General features: G+C 40.6%; 1 protein-coding gene across 1 annotated transcript in view; it reads left to right on the top strand.

Moving 5' to 3' along the window:
• The window catches only part of il1rap (interleukin 1 receptor accessory protein), a 32,538-nt gene extending 10,328 nt beyond the window's left edge, over positions 1-22,210 (top strand). The window contains exons 3-13 of the mRNA XM_084716675.1: positions 2,093-2,288; positions 3,332-3,415; positions 6,836-7,062; positions 8,400-8,669; positions 8,762-8,833; positions 11,835-11,967; positions 12,662-12,810; positions 13,400-13,543; positions 15,146-15,289; positions 15,722-16,057; positions 21,253-22,210. Of these exons, the coding sequence (XP_084572801.1) occupies positions 2,093-2,288; positions 3,332-3,415; positions 6,836-7,062; positions 8,400-8,669; positions 8,762-8,833; positions 11,835-11,967; positions 12,662-12,810; positions 13,400-13,543; positions 15,146-15,289; positions 15,722-16,057; positions 21,253-22,052 (2,555 nt within the window). The 3' untranslated portion in view covers positions 22,053-22,210. The remainder of the gene's footprint in view (positions 1-2,092; positions 2,289-3,331; positions 3,416-6,835; positions 7,063-8,399; positions 8,670-8,761; positions 8,834-11,834; positions 11,968-12,661; positions 12,811-13,399; positions 13,544-15,145; positions 15,290-15,721; positions 16,058-21,252) is intronic.
• The last annotated feature ends 4,285 nt before the right edge of the window (positions 22,211-26,495 follow it).

The following is a 26,495-nucleotide window of genomic DNA, read 5'->3' as shown; positions in this document are numbered from 1 at the left end:
TAACTGATTAGTTGGTTTGAGTCCGAAAAAAACTATCGCCAGATTGATCACTAGTTGAAAAATGGACAAGATTTAGACAGGATTAATCAATTGATTAATTGTTGTGGATCATTTGTTAATTTAAAAAAATATCCAAATTCTCTGATTTCAGCTTCTCAAATGTGAATGTTTTCTGGTTTCTATCCTCCTCTCTGGATTTTGGACAAAACAAGACATCTGAAGATGTCATCTTTGGCTTTGAGAAACACTGATCAACAATTTTCTTATTTTTGAAATTTCAGGGACCAAACAACTAATTGATTAATCAGAAATCCTCCAAAATATCACACTGAGACACCAGGACCTCGAGTAACACGTTAGAGAAATCGATGCTGTGATTTGGGGTCAAAAACGTTTGACATTTTGTAGATTTGTCTAAGATTTTCATCCATACTCTGAGGTCACTATAGGTTACTAATGGTTACCATGGAGATGAACATCATCAAACATGAAAACAGCTGGTGTCAGTGAATCGATAAGAGTCTCAGCTTTCAGTCAGACCAGTGTCTGATGTTCAGCTCCGATTATGGACCACAGTGTCCAGAAATACTCAAATATAACAGGTGAAAATAAAACATTTAGCCTGTGCTGCATGTAAAAATCTGCACTGTGTGGACATAAACTGGTCAGGTCAGAGGTCAGAGGAGCCCTTTGAAAATGCTGAATCTGTGAGATTCATGTACAGTAACTTGTATAATCAGCTGTTTGAGAAGTTTTCCCAGCCGAACAAAAATAACTCGCTGAGTGCTGAGATATTTTCAGAATAAAGGTCAGGGTCAGAAATCTGTCCATCTGGGGCCAAAAATATTATCAGTCTGTTCTCTCTGTGCTCTGATTGGTTAGAATCTCTGATTCTGTGCGGCGTGTGATCCAGAATCTGATGAAGAGAAGCAGTAGAAGATTCAGTAGAGTGTCAGATAAGGTCCTCCTCCTCCTGACTGCAGCTCAGATCAGTTCCAGTGTTTTATTGGAGCAGCTGCCCTCTGTGCTTTTAATTCTTTAATGAGATGGAAGTGTAATAACGTTGTTCCTTTAACGAGGCCAGTTAACGACGACATCCACTAAGCTCTGTTTGATTCTTGCATAAAAACTCTGAATCAGAGCCGACGGGAGCGTCAGCCTGGACCAGAGCCAGAGAGGGAGACGGAGAGAGAGACGTTCCTGTGTTCTTTAACGTCACTCCATCATTCATTAGATCATGAAGTTAGAAAAGAACTTTGTGACAACAGACTCAACTTTTCGCTCATTTGACCTTTTCCTCTGTCCAGGATGAGTTATCAGGACTACAGCGATTAACGGTGCAACCATTATTCATCGCTTATTAAATTAATTGCCAGCTATTTTGATAATTGATTAATTTGTACTCCTCTCTCTTTGTGGACAAAACAAGACATTTGAGGACGGCATCTTGGACCCTGATCAACATTTTCTGACATTTTATTGACTAAACAACTAATCAGTTAGTTGAAAAAATATTGCCAGATTGTTCACTAGTTGAAAAATAGACAAGATTGTGACAGGATTAATGAATCAATTCATTATTTTGAGTCATTTTTAAATAAAAAAAAAAATTCTCTGCAATTAAAATAATTGTTACAGGAAAGACAGGTGCAAACAAACATGTGGGGCGCATCAGTGCGCTCCACATGACAAGATTGTAATTTCTATCGTTTTTTTCTCAGTGAATGTGAAAATTGTGATGCAGAAGTGATCATTTCCTCTAACCGTATCACATAACACAATTTCAGTCAATCATTTTTATTGTAGTGAAATGTGATTTTCGACGTCGTCATAAAAACTCTGCTGACCTCACCAGAATCTCAACACCACCTAGTGGACTGAAAAAGCGCCTGAGTTTATTAATTTAACACCATGAAGTTTAATTTGTATTCACAGTATTCATAACTTTAATAATAAAAGATCAATACTTGCTGTAGATGTATTGATTTAATGCTCTTCTTCCACCTCTACAGTTTGTTGTGTTTCTCGGTTCCATTTGAACAGACTCTCTGCTGTTGATCTGACCTTTGACCTCTCTGCCCCACCCCCTCAGAGCCCATGTGTTATGACTGGGGGGAGTCCAGAGAGGCGGAGGTCTCCGTCCTGGAGGGGGAGGTCGGTTGGCTCTCTTGTCCTCTTTTCTCTCATCCCTCCGTCTACAACTACACCTCCACCAAGAGCGCCGGACACGACCTCTACTGGTACCGCCTCCCCGAGGGTCACGACCTGGAGCAGCCAATCACATCCAGGTACAACTGCAGGAAATCCTGATCAGCTGATTCTGAATCGTTTGACTCCTTTTTTTTTTTTTTTTTTTGGTTTTACTCTTTTATGGCAGTCACTGCCAGAGCTGTAGTCAGAAAATAAAAGTGAAACTCCTACGTTCCCAAAGTCCTATGTTCCCAGGATCCTTTGTTCCCATGGTCCTGTGCTCCCAGGGTCCTATGTTCCCATAGTTCTATGTTTCCAGTATCCTTTGTTCCTAGGGTCCTATGTTCCTAGGGTCATATGCTTCCAGCATACTATGTCCCAGGATCCTATGTTGCCATGGTCCTATGTTCCTATTGTTCTGTATTCCCAGCATCCTATGTTCCTAAGCTGCTGTGTTTCTAGGGTCCTATGTTTTCCAGCGTACTGTGACCCAGGATCTATGTTCCCAACATACTACAGTATGTCCCAGGGTCCTATTTTCCTAACATACTATGTTCCCATGGTCCTGTGCTCCCAGGGTCCTATGTTCCCATAGATCTATGTTTCCAGCATACTATGTCCCAGGGTCCTATGTTCCCATGGTCCTATGTTCCCATAGGCTTATGTTCCTATTGTTCTATATTCCCAGCATCCTATGTTCCTATGGTACTGCGTCCCAGGGTCATATGTTTTCCAGCATACTATTTCCCAGGATCCTGTCTTCCTAACATACTATGTCTGATGGCCCTCTTTTCCCAGGGTCCTATGTTTCTAGTGCACTATGTTCATCAGGGTCCTAAGTTCCTAGCGTCCTATGTTCCTCCTAGTATGTGCCATGGTCCTGTGTTCCCAGGTCCCTATGTTCTCAGCATACTAAGTTCCTAAGGTCCTGTGTTCATAGAGTTGTATGTTCCCCTGAACCCTGAGTCTTCCCTCACTGATACACGCTCTCCCTCTCTGACGGTAAGTGGAGTGTAACGATCTCCCCTCAGGACAGGATGGATGGTGTTTGGAGACGAGCGGCTCGATTAGCATCACTCAGAACATCAGAGTTTGTTCTAATTGAATCGTGTCTGATTTACGTTGATGTGGTTCTGTGCAGCTCGCGGCTCAGTAAAGACAGAGAGAGACTGTGGCTGCAGCCGGCCGTCACCGCCGACACCGGACAGTACATCTGCATGCTGCGGTAAGACTTCATATTAACATTTGGTAATTAAACCCATCTGGTTAATGCAGAGTTAAACATCTGGTTCCCAAAGTGACACAATGAGCTAATAGTTTCTTCACAAAAAATAAAAATGTAGAGTGTGAATACTATTTTCTGCAGCTGTACAGCTGATTAGTATTAGAGGCATTTTGGGGGAGATTTTGATCATAGGGTTGAAATATTATGAAGGAAAGTCATAATTTGAAGAGTTCATAGTTTTATTTTGGGGTTTTAATACAACAAGTTTACAGGCTTTATAATGGCTGTGATTTATTAAATATTCAGTGGGCGGGACAGTCACCTGTCTAAAGGTGGTGTGAAGCCCTTTGTGGCATCATAAAGGAGGCAAATCTGAATGGCCTTTAAGAAATCACATTTCTGAAAGGAGAAACAGACAAAACAGAGAGATGATGGCTTTTCTCATATTTTGGGGACTTCAGAGACACTGGAGAGTGTGAGTGTAGTTTGCGTAAAATGTGACCTTTAACGTATCAGAGAAGATCTGATCTCCAGACTCATGACACATAGTGGATTAAAAACTTTATTCGTTGAAGGTGTGTTTCAAAAATGCCCACTTTGTTCTCAAATTCATTAACTTGATTTTATACATGAATGTTTTCTTACTTTTCTCTTGTATTTATTCTCAAAAAAGCAGTCATAGGAAAATAAGACAGATGTATGACGACTTCATGAAACGTTCGCTGACAGCCGAATCTATTCTTAGCCACTTAAGTGTGTTGGTGAAACGTGTTTGAGCCAGTTTGTAATCAGCACACAGAAATCCCCCAACAAGTCCATATAAGGGCAACAGACTGAAGTGTCATTCGAAAACCACAAACAAACAAGCTGCTGACATCTGACAGGTGGTGTTAAACTAAGAAAAATTAAGAAAATAAAAGGAAAGGAAAGGAAACGAGATGCCAGTCAAGGACAGAAATAAAGAGACTTTTGGTCACAAAGATGAATATCACGCTCTGTGCAGAGAATCCTGCAGAAACATCAGTAATGAGACTGATGATGAGACATTTCAGGCAGTGTGACCTGTCACAGGACTCGGTGTGTTTGTTAGTTTGGGACTCGACGTTTTCTTTGTCCACTTCATCTTCATCAGTGGTATCAGCATCCTCTTACTATGGCTGGGTTAAAAAAAAAAAGATTTAGATTCAGTTTGATTCAGATAAATTTTCTGTTGCATGATCTGATATTGATTCATAAAATCCTAAAACTAATCTTATAATGGACGTTTCTTTTTTAGAAGTGTGGTACATCCTGCAGCTTTAAACCTGTTAGTCTCACCTGACCAGCTTCTGACGCAAGATTTTGTTTATTTTATTGTCTCTATTGTCCCACTGACTGCAAATGTGGTCTTTTAACAAATATCATCACAGGTTTTTAGTGTAGCTGTGGGCCCTGCAGGTTTAAATAAGTGAGAGAAAAACCTTCTGTAAGTTCCCTTTCAGAAAAGATCAGATCAGGACTGAAATTACAAAAACAAAGTGATCTGAGTGTCATCCAGTGATTTTTTAAAGAAGAAGCAGGAGCTGCTCTAACATCAGGTCCTTCAGATAGAATCAGTTTCGATCCTCTCTGCGTCTCGTTTCCCTCCACACTTAATCAGCTAAAGTGGCTCTGAGAGCGTCTGAAGATCTGCTGCTGCTGATCCTCCCACGATTACACAAATGGAGACTCAGATTTGAGTCGTCAGCTGGCGACGGTCCAGAGCTGCATGTGTGACACCCGGCAAACAGGATCAGTTCATCAGCTGAGAGGAGGTCTGCAGGTCAGAGGAGGAGGAGGAGGAGGAGGAAGGGCTGCAGAGTTAAAACACTCCATGGTGGTCCTGAGGAGAGAGATTGATGGAAAGCTCTGCAGCCGTCAGCTGTGAAGCAGGCTGTAATGTGATCTAGTGACGTGTCAGGTCTGTTTCTTCAACAATATGCATGTAAACGCGAGGCTGACGCCCAGTTAAGGAGCATTGATCAAAGATGTTTATCTCCCATTTTGCAGCCTGGGTGGAGCTTAATCGATCAATCAATCCTGTCACAATCTTGTCAATTGAAAAATACGTCCAAACATGTGAAAACAGGTGGAGCACACGTTTGGACCTATTTTTCTTAATTAGTGATCACTCTAGCAATGATTTTTCCAATAATCGATCAGCTATTCGGTCCATAAAATGTCAGACAATATTAAAAAAATGTAAGACTAAGATTAACATCCGCCGTCCACAAAGTGGAAGCTTCCAATCGACTGAGAGGAGTCAGATAAATCAGTCTGAAGTGGACGACTTAATGCCACTTAGTACATGAATAACACACACACAAACACACACACACACACACTCGGTGTTTGATGGTAGATGCAGATCAGTGTTCAGTCTCTGCCAGGAAGTGCATTAATGTTCCACGCAGACGTTATCTGAGCTTCGGCTGATCGACATCACAAGCCGGACGCAGAATGTTCTCGGGTTGTCCCTCCTGTTCTCACGAGTCGAAGGGAAGTTCTGTAAAGACTGACCTGAATTTTAATGCAATATTTGGATTCAAAGATGTTGACATTACTGGGTTAATAAACTGATAATAATGAGTAAATATAAGTTGATGGTATCATAGTGTTCGATGCGACTATCTGTGTTATACCTTCAAAATAATGTGAAAATTATTTCTATGCATGTTATTTTGAAGTTCTTCCTGCACATGTTCCAAACTTTGACAATGGCTAACATTGTTTAAATTATATGTTTCATTCTGTAACTTGTTACCTGGAAACGCCTGTCTTAGTTTCTGTGTACTAACATGAATCGATATTAAACCTCCTATTAAAAGAATAAATATTTTATTCTGTTATGTTGTTAGGTGACAGAGAGATTTATGGTTGGAGACTTTTATTGTGAAATTTTATTCTGAAATGACATGTCTGTCTCTCTCTGCTCGTCCTCTCTGCACAGACTTAGTTTTATTTGGCTTATTTTTGTGTTGCTGAATTAATTTTAGGGATTTTTGGGCCATGACATCTGTGCGGTTGTAGAAACTGTGTGATCAGTGATCATGTGACTCACACCATCACTGCCCACAGCTCAGTCTGTCTGATGTGATCTACTTTTATTTTCCTGTCTGATGTCACATCCTGCTTCCTGATGGTTGATGATGTCTGATTATTTTCTCAGAAACTCGCAGCTGCGTCTTTCCATGATGTTTCGGAAATGAAAGCTGGTTTGTGGTTTGGTCTTTGCGACTGTCCTAGATTTTTTTTTTCAGTCCTCCTCTGTGTCTCTTTAGGAGAGAAGGTGAACTACAAGTCTCAGAGAGCACTGCTGTAAGAAACAACCAATCAGAGAGCTCCAGGTCCTGTTGCTATGATGATGGAGGTTGAGTTGTGTCTCCTGTCTCTGTCCTGCAGTAACAAGTCATCCTGCAGTAAGATCGCCATGCGTCTGAAGGTGCTGCGGCCTGACGAGGCAGTCCGGGGCCCCTGCAACCGTTCGGTCGCCGTGGCACCAAGTCAGGTGATCATCCCTTTGCAGGAGGGGAAGGTGCTGGACTGTCCAGACTTGCAGGATGCCGCCAAGATGGCCGACAGCGAGGCAACTGTCACCTGGCTGCGAATGAAATCCGACAGCAAGGTAATACATTGATCCATCCACCTGTCTGTTACTGCGGCATGTTGAGCCACTGATGATAAAACTGACAAAAACTAAACATTTGACTGGTTACACCAACAAAGAGTAATGAAGATTAGTTCAGCAAAACCAGGTTTAAAATGAGTTAATCTAGGTTTAAATTAAGATGAGCTCTGTTGCTCACTTTAACTAATTTCTGTTCAGTAAATCCAAGTTTATCAGTGTAAACTGAAATTCAGTAGACTTAAATCAGTATAGGGACACCCGCTTACCCAAATTAAAACACACATAATAAATAAACAAATACATAAATATTTGTCTAAATAAATAAATAAATGACTGAGTAAATACATTGTAGAGCTGTTGAGACTTGGTATGGGGTGGGGGGTGTTCATTTTCAACTTCTCTGTATTCTTTGACAAAATCGTTTTCTAACAGGCTCAAAAGTTAAAATGTTCTAGTGTCTGCTAGCTAGCTTAAAAACTAACACAACATTGCAGGATTTGCTTGCTAGCTAAAAAGTTAGCAAACATATAAACTGTTATTTAGCTAGTAAAAAGATTAACAAAATATTATACTGTTTGCTAGCTAGCTAGTTAGTCAGCCTAGTTATCAGCTCTTATGAAGCTCTAATTTCTCCTCCTTTGATAAAAACTTGTTGGTTGAATGATTGGAGCAAAATGACCCACAGGAGACACAGTGAGGGAGAAAAGAGACTGACTGACTGTTTAAACAGATCGACTGGAGTGACAGAACGAAAATACTTGATTGGGTTCAGTCTGTCCTTTAATTTTCTCATAGCAACTTGATTGTTTTTGCTCAATTCTTCTCATAAAAGCAGCGATTTTAAAGTTAAACCTCCTCAAGTGTTAACTTTGAGTTAATACTGGATCACACGTTAAGTCTGAAGTTTGGTGCAGCACAGTTTAAAGTTAAACCCTGATTTAAACAGGTTTAAAAATTAATCCTTGTTGGTGCAAACCAGCCTTATGTTTTTGAAAGGGTTAGATTCTCCATAATGATTCATGTTTCTGCTGATTTCACTGTGAACAGACTTTTCCAATAGTTTCAGTGAGACGCTGAAACGTGTTGGTCTGTCTGCGGTCATACGAGAGTCACACTGGACTTCAGGTTTATTTAGATATGACTTAAACCTGTCTTCAGTTTTAGGACAAACACTAACTGTCTGTTTTGAGAGGGTGAAGATCACTTTACTCCCTGTTTATTCTAGTTTAGCTCTAAGACTGGAGGCAAGGGGACTGTTAGCTGTTAGCCTAGCATCACCTTTCAGTACCTCTCTGATTAAACGTTAGAAACTGAGCTCACAGTGACAGTATTAAACCATTTCTGTCAACTTGTTTAAACGCCACTTGAACCTGTCAGTGATGTTAATGTTAAACTTATTTTGCTCTGTCTCGTCCTGTCTCTGTCTGTCCTCTGTGTCTCAGCGGTGTGTACCAAAAGTGTTCCACAATGACCCTGAGATTACAGGAAACAGTTTGGAGTTTCACATTATGTATGCTACACATCAGGGTTCCTACTACTGCACTGTCCAGTACCAGAGGAAGGGGCGGAGCCTCAACTTCACCAGGAGCATCAACATCACCGCAGTCTGTGAGACAACGACCAGAACGTACTGTTAACAGAAACCCTACTGCTGCTGCAGACATGACTGAATGAAACTGTGCTCTGTTTTCTTCTGTCAGACCCGTCCGCTGTGTCCAAATTTCCCAGTATCCTGAACCCGGCTGAAGACCAGTTCTACACTGTCAGACAGCGTGAGTCAACATCAGGACCACAGCGCCACATGTCAGAGAATTAAACTGAAGTATCATTAATTAAGATTTTTAAAACCGTAGTTCAGGAGTGTCAAACCAGACAGGTCCAATCCGGCCGCCGGACATTTGTTTTAATAATAATGCTGATATTTGTGATTTGTCCTCTGGAGGTTGATGTCTTTATAGGAGCAGCAGCCCTGCAGGAGACACTCTGCCATTCATGCAGGAGCTGCTTCTGGAAAATGTCTCTGTCCACCATGAGAAAAGTGGACACCAGGGGTGGACAATACGGCCCTAAAATAATACCAAAATATTCTGCAATATTCTTGACATTGTGACAAAATACTGATGAATGTTTTTGGTTTAGAGCTCACAACAGCTGTGAGCTCTCCTCACAGGATGTTTGTCTCTTGTACTCAAACGAGACGTAAAATGACTACAAAGACACACAAAACAACCACAAAAGACTCACACAAATAGACACAGCACGATTAGAAAGAAATGCACAACCACCCCAGAGATGCAAAATGACCACAAAAAGATGCAAAACACCCACAAAAAGACTCACAATGACCCTAAAGATGCACAAAACAACTGCTACAAGAGACATAGAAGAGTTACAAAAAAGCAAAACAACTACAAAGAGACCCAAGATAACGGCAAAGAGACATAAGATGACTGCAGAGAGACAAAAACACAACCACAGAGACACAACATGACTACAAACAGGCAGAAGATGACTGCAAAGAGACACAAAACAACTTCAGAGGCACAAAGCAGCCTTATTATCTATAAGTCCTTATTTACTGGTTTTACTGGTGTTTTTTTTTTAGCTTTGTATCAATGATCATATTAATCATATGAGCACAATATAAACTAAAATATTAGATGCAAAAACTAGATTACATCTTAATAAGGTAAAAAAAAATGATGGAGTTGTTCTTCGTCTCTTGAGTTTGTTTTAGTCTGACACAAACAGAAAACTCAGCTTTTCTTCTGTTTACTTTGCAGTCACCGTGAGCAGGTATTAAATAATTGCTGCTGTAATCATTTTTTAGTGCGTGCAGTGGATCCAGATGGGAGCTTCCACTCGTCTGTTCCAGCAGCGTTACAGTTTCTCCTCCTCCACCTGCAGCTGGAGCACATAAAGCTGCTGTGGCGGTGATGGAGAGGCAGCACCTCCTCTGCCAACAACTTCCTGCAAATTGGTTTTTTGAGAGCAGCTCGCAGGAGGTTCAACATTCGAAAAGTTAATCGTCCGTACAGAATTAGGCTGCAGGAGCTCATAAAACAGAACAAGCCGTTAACGACGTGTTCGGACGCACTCGCCATCAAACCGCGCGTCACATGTTCATATATACTGTAGAGATGGTGTATATTACTGCTGATGAGAGCAGACAGTCAGTGAACAGCAGGGTTACAGCCTGAGTTCACTCTGATCAGTGTGCTGCATGTAGAGACAAAGAGACAGAGGGACAAAGAGACAGAGGGACAGAAAGACAAAGAGACAGGGAGACACGGAGACACGGAGACAAAGAGACAGGGAGACAGAGAGACAGGGAGACAGAAAGACAAAGAGACAGAGGGACAAAGAGACAGGGAGACAGAAAGACAAAGAGACAGGGAGACACGGAGACAAAGAGACATGGAGACAGGGAGACAAAGAGACAGGGAGACACAGAGACAAAGACACATGGAGACAGAGAGACAGGGAGACAGGGAAACAGAGAGACAAAGAGACAAGGAGACAGAGAAACAGAGAGGCAGGGAGACAGGGAGCCAGAAAAACAAAGAGACAGAGACAGGGAGACACGGAGACAGTGAGACACGGAGACAAAGAGACATGGAGAAAGAGAGACAGGGAGACAGAAAGACAAAGAGACAGAGAGACAAAGAGACAGGGAAACAGAGAGACAAAGAGACAGGGAGACAGAGCAACAGAGAGACAAAGATACAAGGAGACAGAGAAACAGAGAGGCAGGGAGACAAAGAGAGAAGGAGACAGAGCAACAGAGAGACAGGGAGACAGAGACAAAGAGACAGGGAGACAAAGAGTTCCTCAGTGTTTGATGGTCATTCAGTGAACTTCAGTCATCTCCATCCAAGACTTGCAGCATGTTAACGCCTCTGTTGTAAAACAGGAACAGCACACTGATGGTTCAGTCCTTGAGCTCCTCCTGTCCACATGTCCTTCAGCAAAACACTTAACCTCACTTTCTTAGAAATGTATACAAAACAAGCACACAAAATGTTCCTCAAGAGACAAAAAACAGCTGCAAAGAAACACAAAATGTTCACAAAGAGACAAAGAGAGTCAAAATGACCCGAGATACGCAAATGACTACAAAGGAACACACCCTGGCTGCAAAAAGACACAAAACAACCAGAAAGAGACGTAAAATGACCAAAAAGAGACACAAATGACTACAAAGAGATACAAAATGACTACAGAGAGACACAAAACAACTACAGAAATGCGAAACAGCCTGTGTAGGGTTGGGTTTAGAGGGGACCCAGCATGCTGGTGGTGTGGAGAAACCTTTTGTTTGTCCTGTCTGAAGGCTCAGACATGGTGGACAGCATTTCATGAGAATACGGACCTGGTCATGGGTTGGTATACGTACAGGGGGACACTGCCCTGCTGCAGGGGATCACTGAACCCCAAACTAGGTGGATCCACAGAGTCATTATGTCGGGGAGGAAGATCCTGTGAAAACTGTGAAAACGAATAAAAAGATGAGCTCCATAAATATGCAAAACTGTGAAACAAAGACACCAAACAAACACAAAACGACCACAGATGCAAAACAACAACACACAACACACAAGTGTGGTCATCATCATCATCACCATCATCATCTTTCTATGAGACCAAACATGACGTTTGATCCTGCTCATGTCGTAACGTACAGACCAGCTGTATCGTTATTCAAAGATGTATTAAATGAAGTTTTAATTAAAATTGCTGAGGTCTAACTGTAAATTTTCTCGTCCCTGTCAGACACGAAGGTGCGTCTCTGGTGTAAAGCTCTGTTCCCCTACCTGGAGCCTCAGTCAAAGGAGATCTGGTGGACGGTTGACGGGCAGAGGCTGGACAGACTTCCAGACCATCATCGATTCTTCCAAAACGCCAGGTGAAAAGGAAACAATGATCAGATTGAAATGATTTGATTTTATTAAAGCTCCAGTCCGTGCAGTCGATTCATTTTAGAATATAGACAGAAAGTTTTGATTTGAGTTTGATTCGGTTTATTAAAGCTGATTCATTTTTACTGATTAATGTTAGAGGGAACATTAACTGAACTGATTTCTCTCTGAGACCTGAAGCTGCACTGATCAATATTTTCATATCCAGAGTGGATAAAATGACTTTTTAACGTGAACAGTGTTGCAGCTCTGCACAGCTTTTTATCCTTTTTTAGCTTTCAGTTTGGGATTTTTGGTCAGTCAACTGTTTCCTTTAGAAAGTGAAAATGACCACGAAGAGACACAAAATGACTGCAAAGAGACGCAAATGAAACTGAAGACATGACTCAGACAACATAACCTAAGACATGAACGGACTCATGATGAAAAACTTGACTCAGATTTGCCTCATAAAGACATAAAGCCGTTCTGGTCTGCAGCGTTCACACTGTTGAGTCTCTTCAAAATAAAGTCTGTGTCCTGCTTGATAAATGTAGTTCTCCCTCACAGTCAAGGATCAGTGATGTGTTTGAATCATGGTCTAGAGCTCAGCAGGTCTCTGCAGGGTCAAACACAGGATTTATTAGTTCAGCCTGAATGTAATTTTATTTTGAAATATACGATGTGCGTGTCTGTCTGCAGAGAGCTGACGTACGACTTCGGCGACCAGCAGATGGAGTGTGAGCTGTTGATCCAGGACTTCCAGTCTGAAGACCTGAACAGAGAGTTTAACTGCTCCGTGAAGAACACCGTCGGCTTCCTGACCCGCAGGGCTCAGCTGAAGGAGGAGGGTGAGGAAAACGAGCGCACCTCGAACTCTGACAGGAGCCACGGAGTTAATGAATCTGTCTCCTCTCTGCTGCGACATCAAAATCTAATACTCAGACGTTATGATAAATCCCCCTGTTAGCGTCTGAAGATACAGATCAGTTTGATCTCTGAGCTGGACGATTCTTCTTTGTTGGTTTTTGATCACTGTGAAGCTCCTGTTTATTTTGAAGTGACACTGAAGCTTAAACAGTTTGAAACATTTGAGGCTCCTGAAGCAGAGACTCGTACATGAGGCAGTAAATCCAGACTTCATGTGTTACATCATACCTGCCTCGAATATCACAAAATCATATCACAATCACAATTAGATATTTCTTCAAAACGGTTCAGTCCTTGTCCTTGTTTAGTATCTGATGTTTCAGAAATGTTCTGACAGTACGAGCAGACACTGTGGTGTATGGAAGCCCATAACTGCCACTGAAAGAAAACATAATCTGAGATGAGGAGAGAACGAGAAGCACAGAGATGAAACTGACTGATTTATTAAAAAATGACAGAGTGTTCCTTTAAAGCAGCCTGGACAGGTGCTGACCCTCAGGTGTGTTTCAGTGTCCCTGCCGTCCGTGGAGCTGGGCTGTGGTCTCGGTGTGACTCTGGTCCTCATGCTGCTCCTCTTCGTCATCTATCACGTCTTCTGGCTGGAGCTGCTGCTGCTTTATCGCTCCTGGTTCGGCACCGACGAGAGACACACAGGTGACAAGATCAGCTCATTTTTATTTATTTATAATTCACAAATCAAATCATGTCCAACCAAAAAAATGACTTACAGTTACCTTGCTGTCATTTCTTTAATTTCTTTACTTGCTCTGGTGAAGAATTCACAACTTCAGACATTTTAAATATGTGTTCAAATCCTCCTCACATCAGATTTTTCATCTGACGTCTACATTTATTAAAAACCTTTAATCACCAGGAGGTTGGCCTGTTACAAGAGTTTGATCTTTTAAAATATATTTTCCAGAATAATTAAAGAGTAAAAATCAAAAAGCTCCTTGCAGTAGTTTTGAGTTAATTATTCTTTGTATGTGTGTCCTGTTACCATCAGTCTCGTTAACCTGCAGGTGTCCACAGATTATTTAGCACCTTTTTGTCTAATTGAAAAACACATTTGTGGGAGGTAACTGTAAAATCTGCCGCTTCTCCTTCAGTTTTTACGTCCTGATACTAAATTTCTTGGGTTTTAATGGTGATGATCTTCTCTATCTGGCTGCGGTCGCAGCATTTAGATTATTAAAGCTGGAATCAGTCGAACAGATCCTGACAGATTTATTCGATCAAACCCTCAAACTGCGAGTCTGGAGCTGAAACGTCTTCTCACTTTATGGCTTTAAAGCTTTTAACTCTGACTGAGTTACACCTGAACTGGACCAGAGGAAAACAAACAGAGCGGTTGTAAAAGTTTTTTATTTTTTATTACTTAAAGAAGCTGCAAGGAGCTTTTATTTTGTGATGATCTGGCGCCACCTGTGGACAAAAGCAGTACTGTTTGTAAATATCTTGATTTGGTGAGCGCGTGCAGAGCGATGCAGGTTATTTTCATCATTAAACACTCAGGTTTGTCTGATTTAAAAACTTTTAAACCAGTTTTACATTAAGCCAAATACTAGACCAGACAGACTGAGTCATTTTTTGAGGAAAAAAAATCAAAATTCTATGATTTCAGCTTCTTAAATGTGAATATTTTCTGGTTTCTTTCCTCCTCTCTGACAAACAAACTGAATATCTTTGAGTTGTGGACAAAACAAGACATTTGAGGACATCATCTTGGACATTTTCTGGCATATTATGGACTGTGACAGGTTAAATTTTTCACAATTTTCTGATATTTTATTGACCAAACAACTAATCATTTAATAATAAAAATGATCTCTGCAGCACCACAATCATTTTACAAAGAAATATGTTCAAATATTGCTCGTCATCTTGGGCTTTGATCAACATTTTCCACCATGTTCTTACATTTAACAAGCGAACAACCAGTGAGAAAAGATCGAGTGATTAATCGGCTATAAAAATAATTGTTAGTTGCAGCTCTAACTGATGTCACTCTGCATATTTTTTACTCTCAGACTGATGGAACAGTTTTAAATTATGTAAGTTATGTACATGTTCAGGATTTTATCTAAAACTAAAACTGCTGACTGAAGTCGATCAGATCAGACAGTGTTTTGACATTTCATGAAACTTTTGACTGTTTCCTGTGAAGATAAGAACATGGAAATGTTCTTCCCCAAACTGAAAACGCCCATCTGTAAGAAACACTCTGTGTGTGTGTGTGTGTGTGTGGGTGTGCAGATGATAAGGAGTACGACGTGTACATCTCGTATGCGAGGAACAGCGAGGAGGAGCAGTTTGTTCTGTCGACGCTGCGCAGCGTTCTGGAGAACGAGCTGGGATACTCAGTGTGTATCTTTGACAGAGACAGCCTGCCAGGAGGGAGTGAGTACTACCTGTACTGCAGTACTACACACAATCACACTGCAGTACTACACGCACTCACTCACAAAAAAAATGTTTCTGTTCTCACCTGCTGCCTGCATGACTTTCTTCCTGTGACTGTGAGTTTACATAGATATTTACCTGCTACATTAGTTTTTTGCAGGTATCCACAGATACCGGGTCATGTAGGAGAACCCCTACTACCTCTTCTTCTATTATTACAGCTGCAGGTTCAGCTACTACATCTGCTTTTATACACAGTCCAGTCCTGATGCTAACACTGCTACTGCTAAACCTTTATCCAGAAACATTACTGCTGCTGCTGCTGCTATTCCCTGTGGTCCTTTACTGACACACACACAAACTGAAACACATCCATTCATCCATCCATCCATCCATCCATCCATCATTAACCCGCCTCTCTCCCTGCAGCCATCACAGATGAGACTTTGAGTTTCGTGGCTCGTAGCCGGCGCCTCCTGGTGGTCGTTAGTCCAGGCTATGCCTCTCAGGGCTCGCAGGCGCTGCTGGAGCTGAAGGCCGGCATCGACGGCATGGCGCGGGGCGGGCACCTGCGGGTGATCCTGATCCAGTACAAGCCGGTCCGGAGGAAAAGCTGGGTCAGGGAGCTGAGGAGGGCCCGGGTGGCCCTGGCGCTGGTCCGATGGCAGGGGGACAAGTCCAAAGAGCTGACGTCCCGCTTCTGGAAGAGGCTGAGGGTGGAGTTACCCGTGAGGCGGGTTAGCAGCAGGGAGGACGAGGAGGGCAGCAGTAAGGAGGCGGTCCTGATGAGGCTGCACAGTCAGAACAGCACAAACTCACAGACAGGGCTCATCACCAACACGGTCAAAGACCCGCAGAAAGTCCTCAACTCTGCAGCGTAGACGAGACGGACGTCACCTCAGACAGGGACTGAGACTCAAGACTCTAATACAAAACAATATGTTTTACAGTGCCTGACTAATCTTCAGTGTTTTTCTACTTAAACTTTATTTTCATCGACAGCGATGCTCGCTGATCTGTGAGGATGTTTACTTGTGATTTACAATGACAGATGAAACATTTTCACATCAGGACGCCAGCTGACTTTAGTTTTTGCAGGTACTTGACGATAAACCAGTATTTCAAGTAGCACAAGTATTGAACTAATGAAAATTTTGACCTGAGGATGGCGCCAGAAGGAGGGTCGGAGGATAATGCTAATCCATCTGATAGTTGTTTCAGTGTTTCAATTAAAATCAAAAATGTCAGCCTCATGTTGCTGCTGGAGAAAACATCTGTAGGATTCATCCTCTGCAGACCGTCAGCGTCTGTACAGACTTTCATGACAGTTTATCCAACAGTTGTTTGGATATTTCAGTCTGGACTAACGTTACTATCCACAGAGCTGTGCTGCTAGCACGGCTAAAGTCTAGCTATATTTCTTAAATGCATCAGTGTGTGTAGAAGATGGGTTCCTAAAGTTTAAAATTCTAATTTGGTAATACTGTAACAAATCAGTTTTCATGAGAAAATTATATTTTGGTGTTTCAAAAGGTGTTTGGACTCTTGTCCCACCACGAACAGGTGGTGTTGAGATGGTAATGTGCTTTATGCAGTACGCTTCCATATCAGATATGAAAGTGTTAGTGGGACAATTTAAAACAGAGTTCAGACGAACATATTAAAAAAGTAAACGGTGATTAAACGCTCATCAGCAGCTCCAAGATGAACGAAACGGTGCTCATCAGATTAATGTCATTTACTTTTAATGAACTTGTCAGTATTAGTATGAGCTTTCTTTCATTTTCAGCATCATAACCATAAATCACATTCATCTGCACACTATCATCACATTGATTCTCAGTGTGTACTTTATGTTAGTTTCTGTCAGGACAACAGAACATTGTGTGACCTTTAAGAAAACTGGTTGCAGTATTTCAGTGAAATGGCCAACCTGGTGTTTTATGTGTTTACTTTGAAGCTTGTTTTCTGGGTCTACCTCTTGCTGTTTGTGCAGAGAAGGTAGAAATGACCAATCACAGCAGCCAAAGGGCTGAAACACCTGTGAGTCAAATCAAAAATATACTGTACACCTGCGCCTTCTTACACCAGACACACACAAGAGGTTAAATAAACTGAACCTGTAATAAATAGGATTAACATTTCAACTCAAACATTCATTGAGTCTAAGGCTAGCATTAGCATGCATTAGCATATTTAATGTTAAACATGCTAACAGCAGTGTGTCGGGGTATATTATCAGTGTCAGTATTTGCATAATTCATAAATCGACAGCTCAGACTGAAAAGAACTGAGTCATTAGTTTCTCATGACAAACAAAAATGTCTGAAAACAGAAAATTCTGACCTGCCTGACTGAAGGTGAACAGTCATCAAACACAGTGAGATTTATTCTCAGAGGAGCCTGAATGTTTCTAACACAGAGATAAAGTTGGGTGTCGTCTGCGTAGAGGGATGTTCACAATCTTTTATAAACCACCACAGCTATGAAATGTAACAGGAAACACTGAGGACTGCAAACGTTCTGCAACGTTTCAAATATCAGTCAAAGAAAATGTATTTAGAGTAAAAAGTACCTAATAATTTAAAAATGTTGCTATTATTCTGCATTTTTTTATATTTTAACTGTTGTTTTTTCACTGTTTTACACACTCAGTATATCTGCAATAGATCAGCTACATCAAGTTGTAATTTTATTTTAAAACGTACACTGTTATTTGTGTTTAACACTTTAAAAGAACAGTATTGTAATAGGAGAATGTGTTCTGCACTTTGTTGTGCTCTAAATGTTGTGTTTTAGGTTTTTTACAGTATTTCATCTATTTTTTAGAATAAATGACTTTTTCATCTAATGCCATGTCACCATCATCATTCACTTCAGTGTTTTTCATTTCATGTGTTTCATTTGCACAAATACACAAACAAGATAATCTCATATGTGGTTAAATCTATAATGACGGGAGCCGATTTCCTGTCTCGTAGGATTGTTCTTTATCTTCTTCTGAGTTTTAGTGATTGTGACAGCAGCAGCTCCCAAACGAAATAAGGCTTAACTTTGAATTGAAATAATTTTTGAAATGGTCAAAAGGTGAAAAGTGTCTCAAAATACCATTTTATATTAAATATTGTGGTGCTGCAGAGGTGGCAACACATCAAATTCAGAGTAACACACCAAAATCATTTTAATGTGTTTTTCAATGAAAATGAGAACAATGAGGTAAAAATGATCCTTTCTTCTAAAATCACAAATCATATCACAACTACAGAATTAGTCAGAATAATTGCAATTAGATATTTCTTTAAAATCATTCAGCCCTACTTGGAAATCTCACCTATTATTCAGACAAAAAAAGTCAAATATGCAATAATCAAGTCAAGGTTTTTGGAAGTATCTGTGTCGGTGCTGTTTGGCCAGTAGGTGGAGCTGCAGCAGCATCATAATCAACATGTATAAATGAAGGAGGGATTAGCGACTGCTGTTCAAGTCACGTCATGATCAACGTACAAATTTGTGAAAACACTGAAAAAACTGTTGCATCTGACATTTGTCATTTTCTGTAAATAAAAAGTCAAAAATCATTCAGATGAGAAAAGAGACCAGCCTCACCAGCTGGCTTTTACCAAGCCAGCTAGCTGGACCGGACTTACCTGCTCCTGGGTTCCTTGAAGATCGGCTGTGTTGAAATTGGAGATCGGCGGAAATTCACGACGGGAAATGCACGCGAAGCGATTACGGCGGTCTGAGCGATTTTGAGTTTAGTTTTAGTTGGGTTTTGTTTTGAACACACACATACACACACACACACACACACACACACACACACACACACACACACACACACACACAGCGTTATCACATACCTCAGGTAGTCCGAGCTGAGGTTCGATCCCACGTCTCCAGAGCGGCAGCCTGCGTCCTTCCCCACTGGACCATCTTCAGTACTGAGGAACTCACCTTCATCAGTCCTGACAGACTAAACCTGGGATGGACTTTCCGGGTCTTTAGGGGAGAAGCTTCTTGAACTCTGTTGTATCTCTGAGGACTCTTCTTCTTCTTCTTCTTCTTCTTCTTTAAACAGCTTTGAAGGAAACTCCTGGAAAGCTCAGAGTGGAAGTCAGCTCACTGGAGAAGAGAAAGCTCCTGGTTCAAGTCCTGATCAACTCTTCAAGCTTTTTAAAGTCCCTTCTTCTCTAAAACTGAGCTTTGACATCGTCAATAAATCTTCTTCTTGTGTCCTTAACATTTCTGGCTCTAAGAAACTTAAACTGCTACAGTTGCTAAACTCAACAGATATGTTGGATATCTCACTTTAAGTCATTGCCTCACAACATAAGAAGATGTGTAACAAGTTGTGTCCCAATGCAGATGCAGATTAGTCTTTCAAACATTTGTCTTTAAATATTTAGAACATGTTTTTGGATATGCATAAATATCACAATGCTGACCTTTTCAAGAAGGTGGTTAAATGACTGAAAGAGGGAGGCTGTGTTTGTACGCTCAAAAAACTGCCAAACTTTGAAAGAAATACTATTTTGACAGAAAGAAGGGTCTATAATCAGAGCATGCACAGCTGCATGGAGACAGGAATATTAGAGGAATATTTGTTTTCATTATTCATGTAAACAGCTTAGCAGGAAAATTGTCTTTTTCAGAATAAAGGCAAAATGTTGTGTTTATTTGTTTGCAGAACTGAGTTTATGTTTAGTGTCGACTGCAGCTGCTGACAGACATGTTGTCTTCATGGTCCAGTGGTCTAAACGTATGTTGTGAGACCTGAAAGACCAGGGTTCAAGTCCAACTTGCCATCAATGTTGAAGTCATGTTTTCAAAAACTGTCTACTTACTGAAGTCATGTTTAGTTGAATGTTACCTAAATGCGACCCTGTGAAAACTTACTTTTGTTTGTTTTTCTCTGATTAAACTGTGCAGCAAAAAAACATAAGAAACACCAACAATTATCAGGTGTGCTGCAAATTACACACGATACTCTGACAGCTCCGACCTCAAGTTGACGCTGTAATAATTAAATTAAACGTGCCAAATTTTTCAACTATTTATCTGCACCTGCAGTACCACAGCACAATAATGTTAACATGAATGCAGTTTGATAAAAAGAAAAGTCAGCGATCACCAGACTTGTTTGGGATGAAATTCTACCATCACTAAGTGTGGTTCTACGAGGTTCTTCTCCACAGTCAGTGTGTTACCTGCAGTAGATGGAGGTCGACACGGCCACAGTTTGGAGAAGCAGCAGGAGTTACTGGTGTAGGAAGATAAGCAACGTCCTGCTGTGGACAGAGTCAGCAGCAACACGGATTTTAAACACCAGTTTAATTGTATGTGATAATCATTATATTTTCACCTCTTTGCTGTCAGACAGACTTTTCTGACAGGAAACCACCGTTATATAAGACAAATATCACTCTTTACAAACCAACCAAACTCCGTTGAGGAAATTGGTTATTCTAGCTCACAGAACACAGGAGTTTCTGGTCTACAGCTGCCTCCATCGGTTTGTTTGTGTTGTGTGAGTTTTGTGTTTTAAAATGTTAGTTTGGTTTCGCTTTAGTCACATAATTACACAAATAAACAGATTGAAGCAGCAGTAGACCAAGAGCTCCTTTGTTCTGAGGTAAAATTATTGATTTTGTCAATGGAGTTTGGTCGGTTTGGAGAGAGTGATACTTGGCTTATAAAACAGTGGTTTTCTGTCAGAAAACTCTGTTAAGTGGTGAAAATATTTTAAATATGCCACATACTTGACTGACATTGATTTTTTGGGTGGACTTTTATTAAGTGTCTAAAATATATTTTGTTGCTGACTCCATTCACATCAGCTCATTCTGTCGGTTTAGTGTAATACACTATGGAGAAGTACCTCCTACAACCACACTTCAAAAACCCTGAACTATCCCTTTAAGTTGTTGATAAAGTTGTTTCTTCCTGTTTGTTGTCTTCAGACCTATCAGAGGCCATCCTGCACTCAATGCAGCGAAGCCGCCGCCTCGTCTTAGTCCTCAGTCCAGACTTCCTGGCGGAGAAGAGTTTCAGCCTCCTGGAGTGTCGTCTGGGTCTGTACCTTCAACACAGCCACCAGGCCTCCATCGTCGCCATTGGTTACCGCTCAATTAGTAAACTGCCCTGTGTGGAGGTTGCTCAGCTCCGTCAGGCCGCCGCCACCACCGTCACATGGCGAGGGAGTCGATCTGAGCCGCGGCGGTCCCGCTTCTGGCTGCGGCTGAGGCTGGCGCTGCCCGTGCGGCCCCTCGCTCTGGGCCGGCGGTTGATCGATAGCACGTCGTCTCACTCAGACCTCGCCGCCATGGCGCTGCAGAGAGCACAACGCATCCAGAGCCAGAGAGACAGAGCCAATCAGAGCCGCAGTGGCAGGCGAGCTTCAGCCAATCAGAGAGGCAGAGACAGACAGGTCCTGCCCAGAGGGAGGGGCAGGTTGAAGAGGGAGGAGGGGTCACAGCACAGCAGGAGCTGCTCAGGGTGCGCCGGTTTTATTGCACAGGTGGAGGACAGAAGGGCGGAGCTAACAGTAGAAACAGAGCTGCAGCAGATGTCACATGACCGGACAGAGACCCGGTCGGACCCTGTTCCAGAAACGGAACCCACCCCGACTCCAGACTCCGCCCACAACCCTGCACCTGACCCAGACTCTGACTCCGCCCACTCCACCTGTCAGCAAGACGACGCTGGAGTGAAACACAAACAACAGCAGATGATCGGTTCGCAGATTTCTGTGGAAATTTGATGTCAGTAGAAGAAGGGGAGGGGCTTAAAATGACACTGACTCTGCAGCTTCACACGAAACCCAACTGAGCCTTTTGGCCCGTCACTAACAAGGGGGTGTGACCACAAATGTGCAGCAGCAAAGATGTTCGCCTCAGCAGGCAATGGCCACTCCCCTGAATTAGCATTTGTGTGACCGCGCCTTTGAGACTGTGAGTAATGCTGCGTTCAAGTTACATCGGAAATACGGAAAAACATCATGGAATTATTAAACTTCATATCTTCATTAAATCAGATGCTTTTATTCTACTGATGTTCTTTTATTTAGCAACAGACATTCAGTGTATTTGCATTCTGTAATTATCTTATTATATTACATTACATTAGTCTTTATTGTTAGTGGCGGAGTCCGCCACTCCGACGCTGGATTCAAATAACCTTCTCACACATGAAGGACTGACAGGAAATGATGTATCATGTAATCCAATTCTGTTTGTAATCTGATGTGACTGATGTCAGCCTCACTGTTTACTGCTAACACATGCTAATGCTAATGCAGTTTCTGCTGCTCCGTCACAGACTTCAACTGGACCAGGGGTCTCAAACTCAAATTGGGGCCACTGATGGTGTTGTCATCTTCTATGGGGGCCATGTCGGCATTCAAGTACTGCAAGAAAGCAAAAATATTTCTGAAAATGTATTAGATTTCCATTAAAAATATTTTTTCATCATACTTAACAAAAAGTAGCTTCTATATATTTTTTATTCCGTTGGACACGTTGAATCATTAATACCTCTGATGAAAATGGAAGCTGGGTGTTTTGTCTGAGCTTTTGTCAAATGCAGAATTGTGTTTATATGTCAGTTGACATTCTTAAGTCCCGTCCCTTCTGGAACCTCTGTCAACTTTAGTCCTTTAGTGTTTCCTGTACGTAGATCTGTGTATATGTTGAAAAGAAATCTACATTTTGAAGACGGAAGACCTGTAAATGTGACAAAAGTCACATATTAAGTTAGCTAATGTTAGCAAAGAACTAGCCAACTAACTAGCTAATCTAGGCTACATTAATCATAAGCTAACTAGGTAGTGTTTTGCTCTGTAGCAAAAGGCTAGCTTGATATCAATCATTAGATAGACCATTAGTTAGCATTTTGCTAACATTAGCCATCTTAAAATGTGACTACATCTTATTTTACAGGTCCTCCACTAATGTCTTTGAACCATCTTCAGAATTTTGTTTTCTTTTTAACATAGCCAAGATGAAAAAGCAGCAAGACTAAGGAACAGTCAGTTGTAGTTGAAAGGTAGTTTAATTTCATATTCAACAACTAGAAAAAAATAATTAAATCAAACAAAATAATGTCTAGAGCTAGATCATATTTAATTTTTGACATCATACTGTGGCCCACAGACAGGGGGAGCAGCGGCTGGAGATGTCCCCCACTGAGCTTGACAGATGTTTGTTAAAATCATCTTTCACTCTCTGATGGTGTGAAAATCATCTGTCCCACAGAACCTGAACGTAGCGTTTGACTCCTGTTAGCAGGTGAGATGAAATCATCTCAGCTGATTCCAACATAAAGTAAAAACAGCATGAACTCTGATCAAATATGCAACTTCGTGATGTCCTGTAATGGAAAATATTTAACTCACTACATGTAAAATGAAAATGCCTTATTTTATATTTCTGTCCTGAACCTGAAACTGAGTCTGAATGTTTGTTATTGATCACATGATCCAACATGTTCTGATGTCTGATTTTAAATCTTTGGATTTAATGTGTCACATTTATTGATGTTTAAATCAGGTTTTAAATTGTTCACATGTTATAGAATCTGATCGGGTCCTGCTGTTGTATCTTTTTTTTTTTTTTAAGTAGATTTATGTTTATCACCACTTTGATTCAGAGCAGTTTCTACATTGTTTTGTTCTTGAAACAGGAAATAAAACCTACAGAATCCCTGAGAGACAAGCGAGAAAAAAGATTCTGGTGATTCATTTTCTGAGTCTAATCTAAATTATTTTTTTCTTCTGTATTTATGAATTAACAGATATATTAAAAAGTTTTAAGCAGGATAAAATCAGCTGCAGTTACTGAATCCCTCAGTTCCAAAAACACTAAAACTGGAAAAATACCAACCTGTTGCAGATCGGTCCAGTGAGCTGATTGGTCATGGAGGAAATGAATCACCAGATTTTTTTCTCTTCAGGGCTTCTGTTAAAAATCTGCTGGTTTTATTGTTTATTTCTAAAGTGTCATCACTTCACACACACACACACACACACACACACACACACACACACACACACACACACACACACACACACACACATACACACACACACAGGTGAGATTAAAAAGCTGACTGACAGGTGCTGCTGTGTTTTCCAGGACTGTGACATCAAAGAAACATACAAGCAGTGAGTAAAAACTTCCTGTTTAACTTCCTCCAACACTGAAACATCCGGTCACACTCTGAACGTCTGATAGATTAGGAAAAAACCACTTCATTGATCTGAAGGTAACAGGTATCAATAATGAGGAATACGTCTCCTCTCTGCTGTCAGTGAACAACATGAGATGATCTGCATGTTGTCTGTACCGACACACTGACGACTTCACGATGTTTACTGAGGTTTAGATGAATAAAGATTTATATTCAAAAAGAAAAGTTTTATTTCTGTCTGTTTAATCTTCAGGAGTTCCCTCATGTTTCTTTCATCGTGTGTTTTTGTCACATTTTCAGTTTCACTTCCGTCATTTCTTCACTCAGACTTCTTCTTTCTGTCCACATCATTCACATGAGTTCATAAACTCTGATGCATGTTTTTTTTTTTTTGCTTTTTTTTTGCCCTGGGTTTTTCCTCTCAGGCTGCACAGAGATCCTGATGTCTGATTGGTGGAGCTGCATCATGAGTCGAGACATCCTGCACACTTTCAGCTTTAAAAATCATTAAAATCATCCTGGAAAGACGTTAAACTGAGTATTAATCAAAAATACATCAGTGAAGGATAATGAGGCTGTTATGGAAACACAATATTTATCAATCACAGATCAATAAACACACTAACTGCGATTAAAAATGATCATTTTGGCAAAATCAACACTGATATTTCACATTTTACTGAGCTGATGGAATATCAAACAGAGCAAACAGAGCTATAAAGATGTCATTTTTATTCTCTAATTTGATTTATTTTAGATTTTTTTGTATAATCTTGAATAAATTTCAGCGTGTTTGCAGATTTCGCAGATTTAATGCTTCCTTTTTATTGGCTGTGAGGAGCGTTTGATTTCATCTTCAGGGGATTCCTGCTCCTTCTGACTGATGATCAGAAGGTAAAATCTTCTCATCAGACAGGAAGCTGAACAGTTAAAATTTCACAATAAATGTATGAGGTCCAGATTCAGAGCTTTATTTTGAAAGTCGTGTGTTTACAGGTGACTTCAGGTGTGAACATGAAGGAAAGAGACTGAAAGCTGAGCACAGATCAGCTGTGACTGAGTGAATCAGCAGGTGTCAGTGTTTGACTGCTGAACTGAGACCAATCTGTGTTTCACTCTTCACTTTATTTCACTCTTATTTCTTCATCAGTGAGAAAACACAAAGTTCATTCACTGAAAAGTTAAGTTTGATGAAAAACTTATGTTCATACTAATGTTCTGATCTTTCTTCAGTATTCAAACGTTTCATTAAAGATGTCAAAATATCATTTTTCCTTCCAGATACAGATTCTGATACCTGAAATCTAATCATGTTTGAACAGCTGTTTACGACCCTGGATGGATGTGATATGAGTGATATAATTGTTTCATGGTGTGGTTCAGGTAAAATAAATTGATGTAGAGGACAATTAAAAAAAATATTGTCCAATAAGAAAAACAAAAAAATATATAGGGTTAGAAAACTGAAAGACAGAAATATAAATAACAGTAAAATCCTGCGGTGTATATTGTCTCTGTTAGAAGGTGAGTTTTCAGTTTTTCATGAAAACATAAAATGTCACAAAGCAAACTTTATTTATTTATTTATACTGATCTACAACAGTATATCACTGTTTGGGAAAATAAGGCACATTACTGTAAATATTTTATTATATTGTCATTTTGTTCTCTATGTAATATATTTTTCTGTTCTTGAATGGGAACATCTGTAACGTGAACAATTTCCTCCTGGGGATCAATAAAATATTTCTGATTCTGATTCTAATTATTTGGATCCATGTTACCATGGTAACATATAACAGGGTAATAATAACAAACATTTTCATGATATTTTGAAGGTATTTTACTAATATTTACTAATACTTTTAATCTCACCTGCACACTTTGCTTCTTTTATTTCTCTTGTTAACATACACCTTGTTTGTACCAGGTTGGACCCCTTTTTTCTTCAGAACCGCCTTCGTGTCATAAATTCAACAAGGTGCAAGAAACGTTCTTCAGAGATTTTGGTCCATGT

The sequence above is a fragment of the Lutjanus erythropterus genome, chromosome 4 (genome assembly GCF_056507025.1).
Source record: "Lutjanus erythropterus isolate fLutEry1 chromosome 4, fLutEry1.hap2, whole genome shotgun sequence".
Classification (NCBI taxonomy): Eukaryota; Metazoa; Chordata; class Actinopteri; order Lutjaniformes; family Lutjanidae; genus Lutjanus; species Lutjanus erythropterus.
Note: the sequence above shows the minus strand (reverse complement) of the source record. Positions and strands in the feature narration are given on the sequence as shown.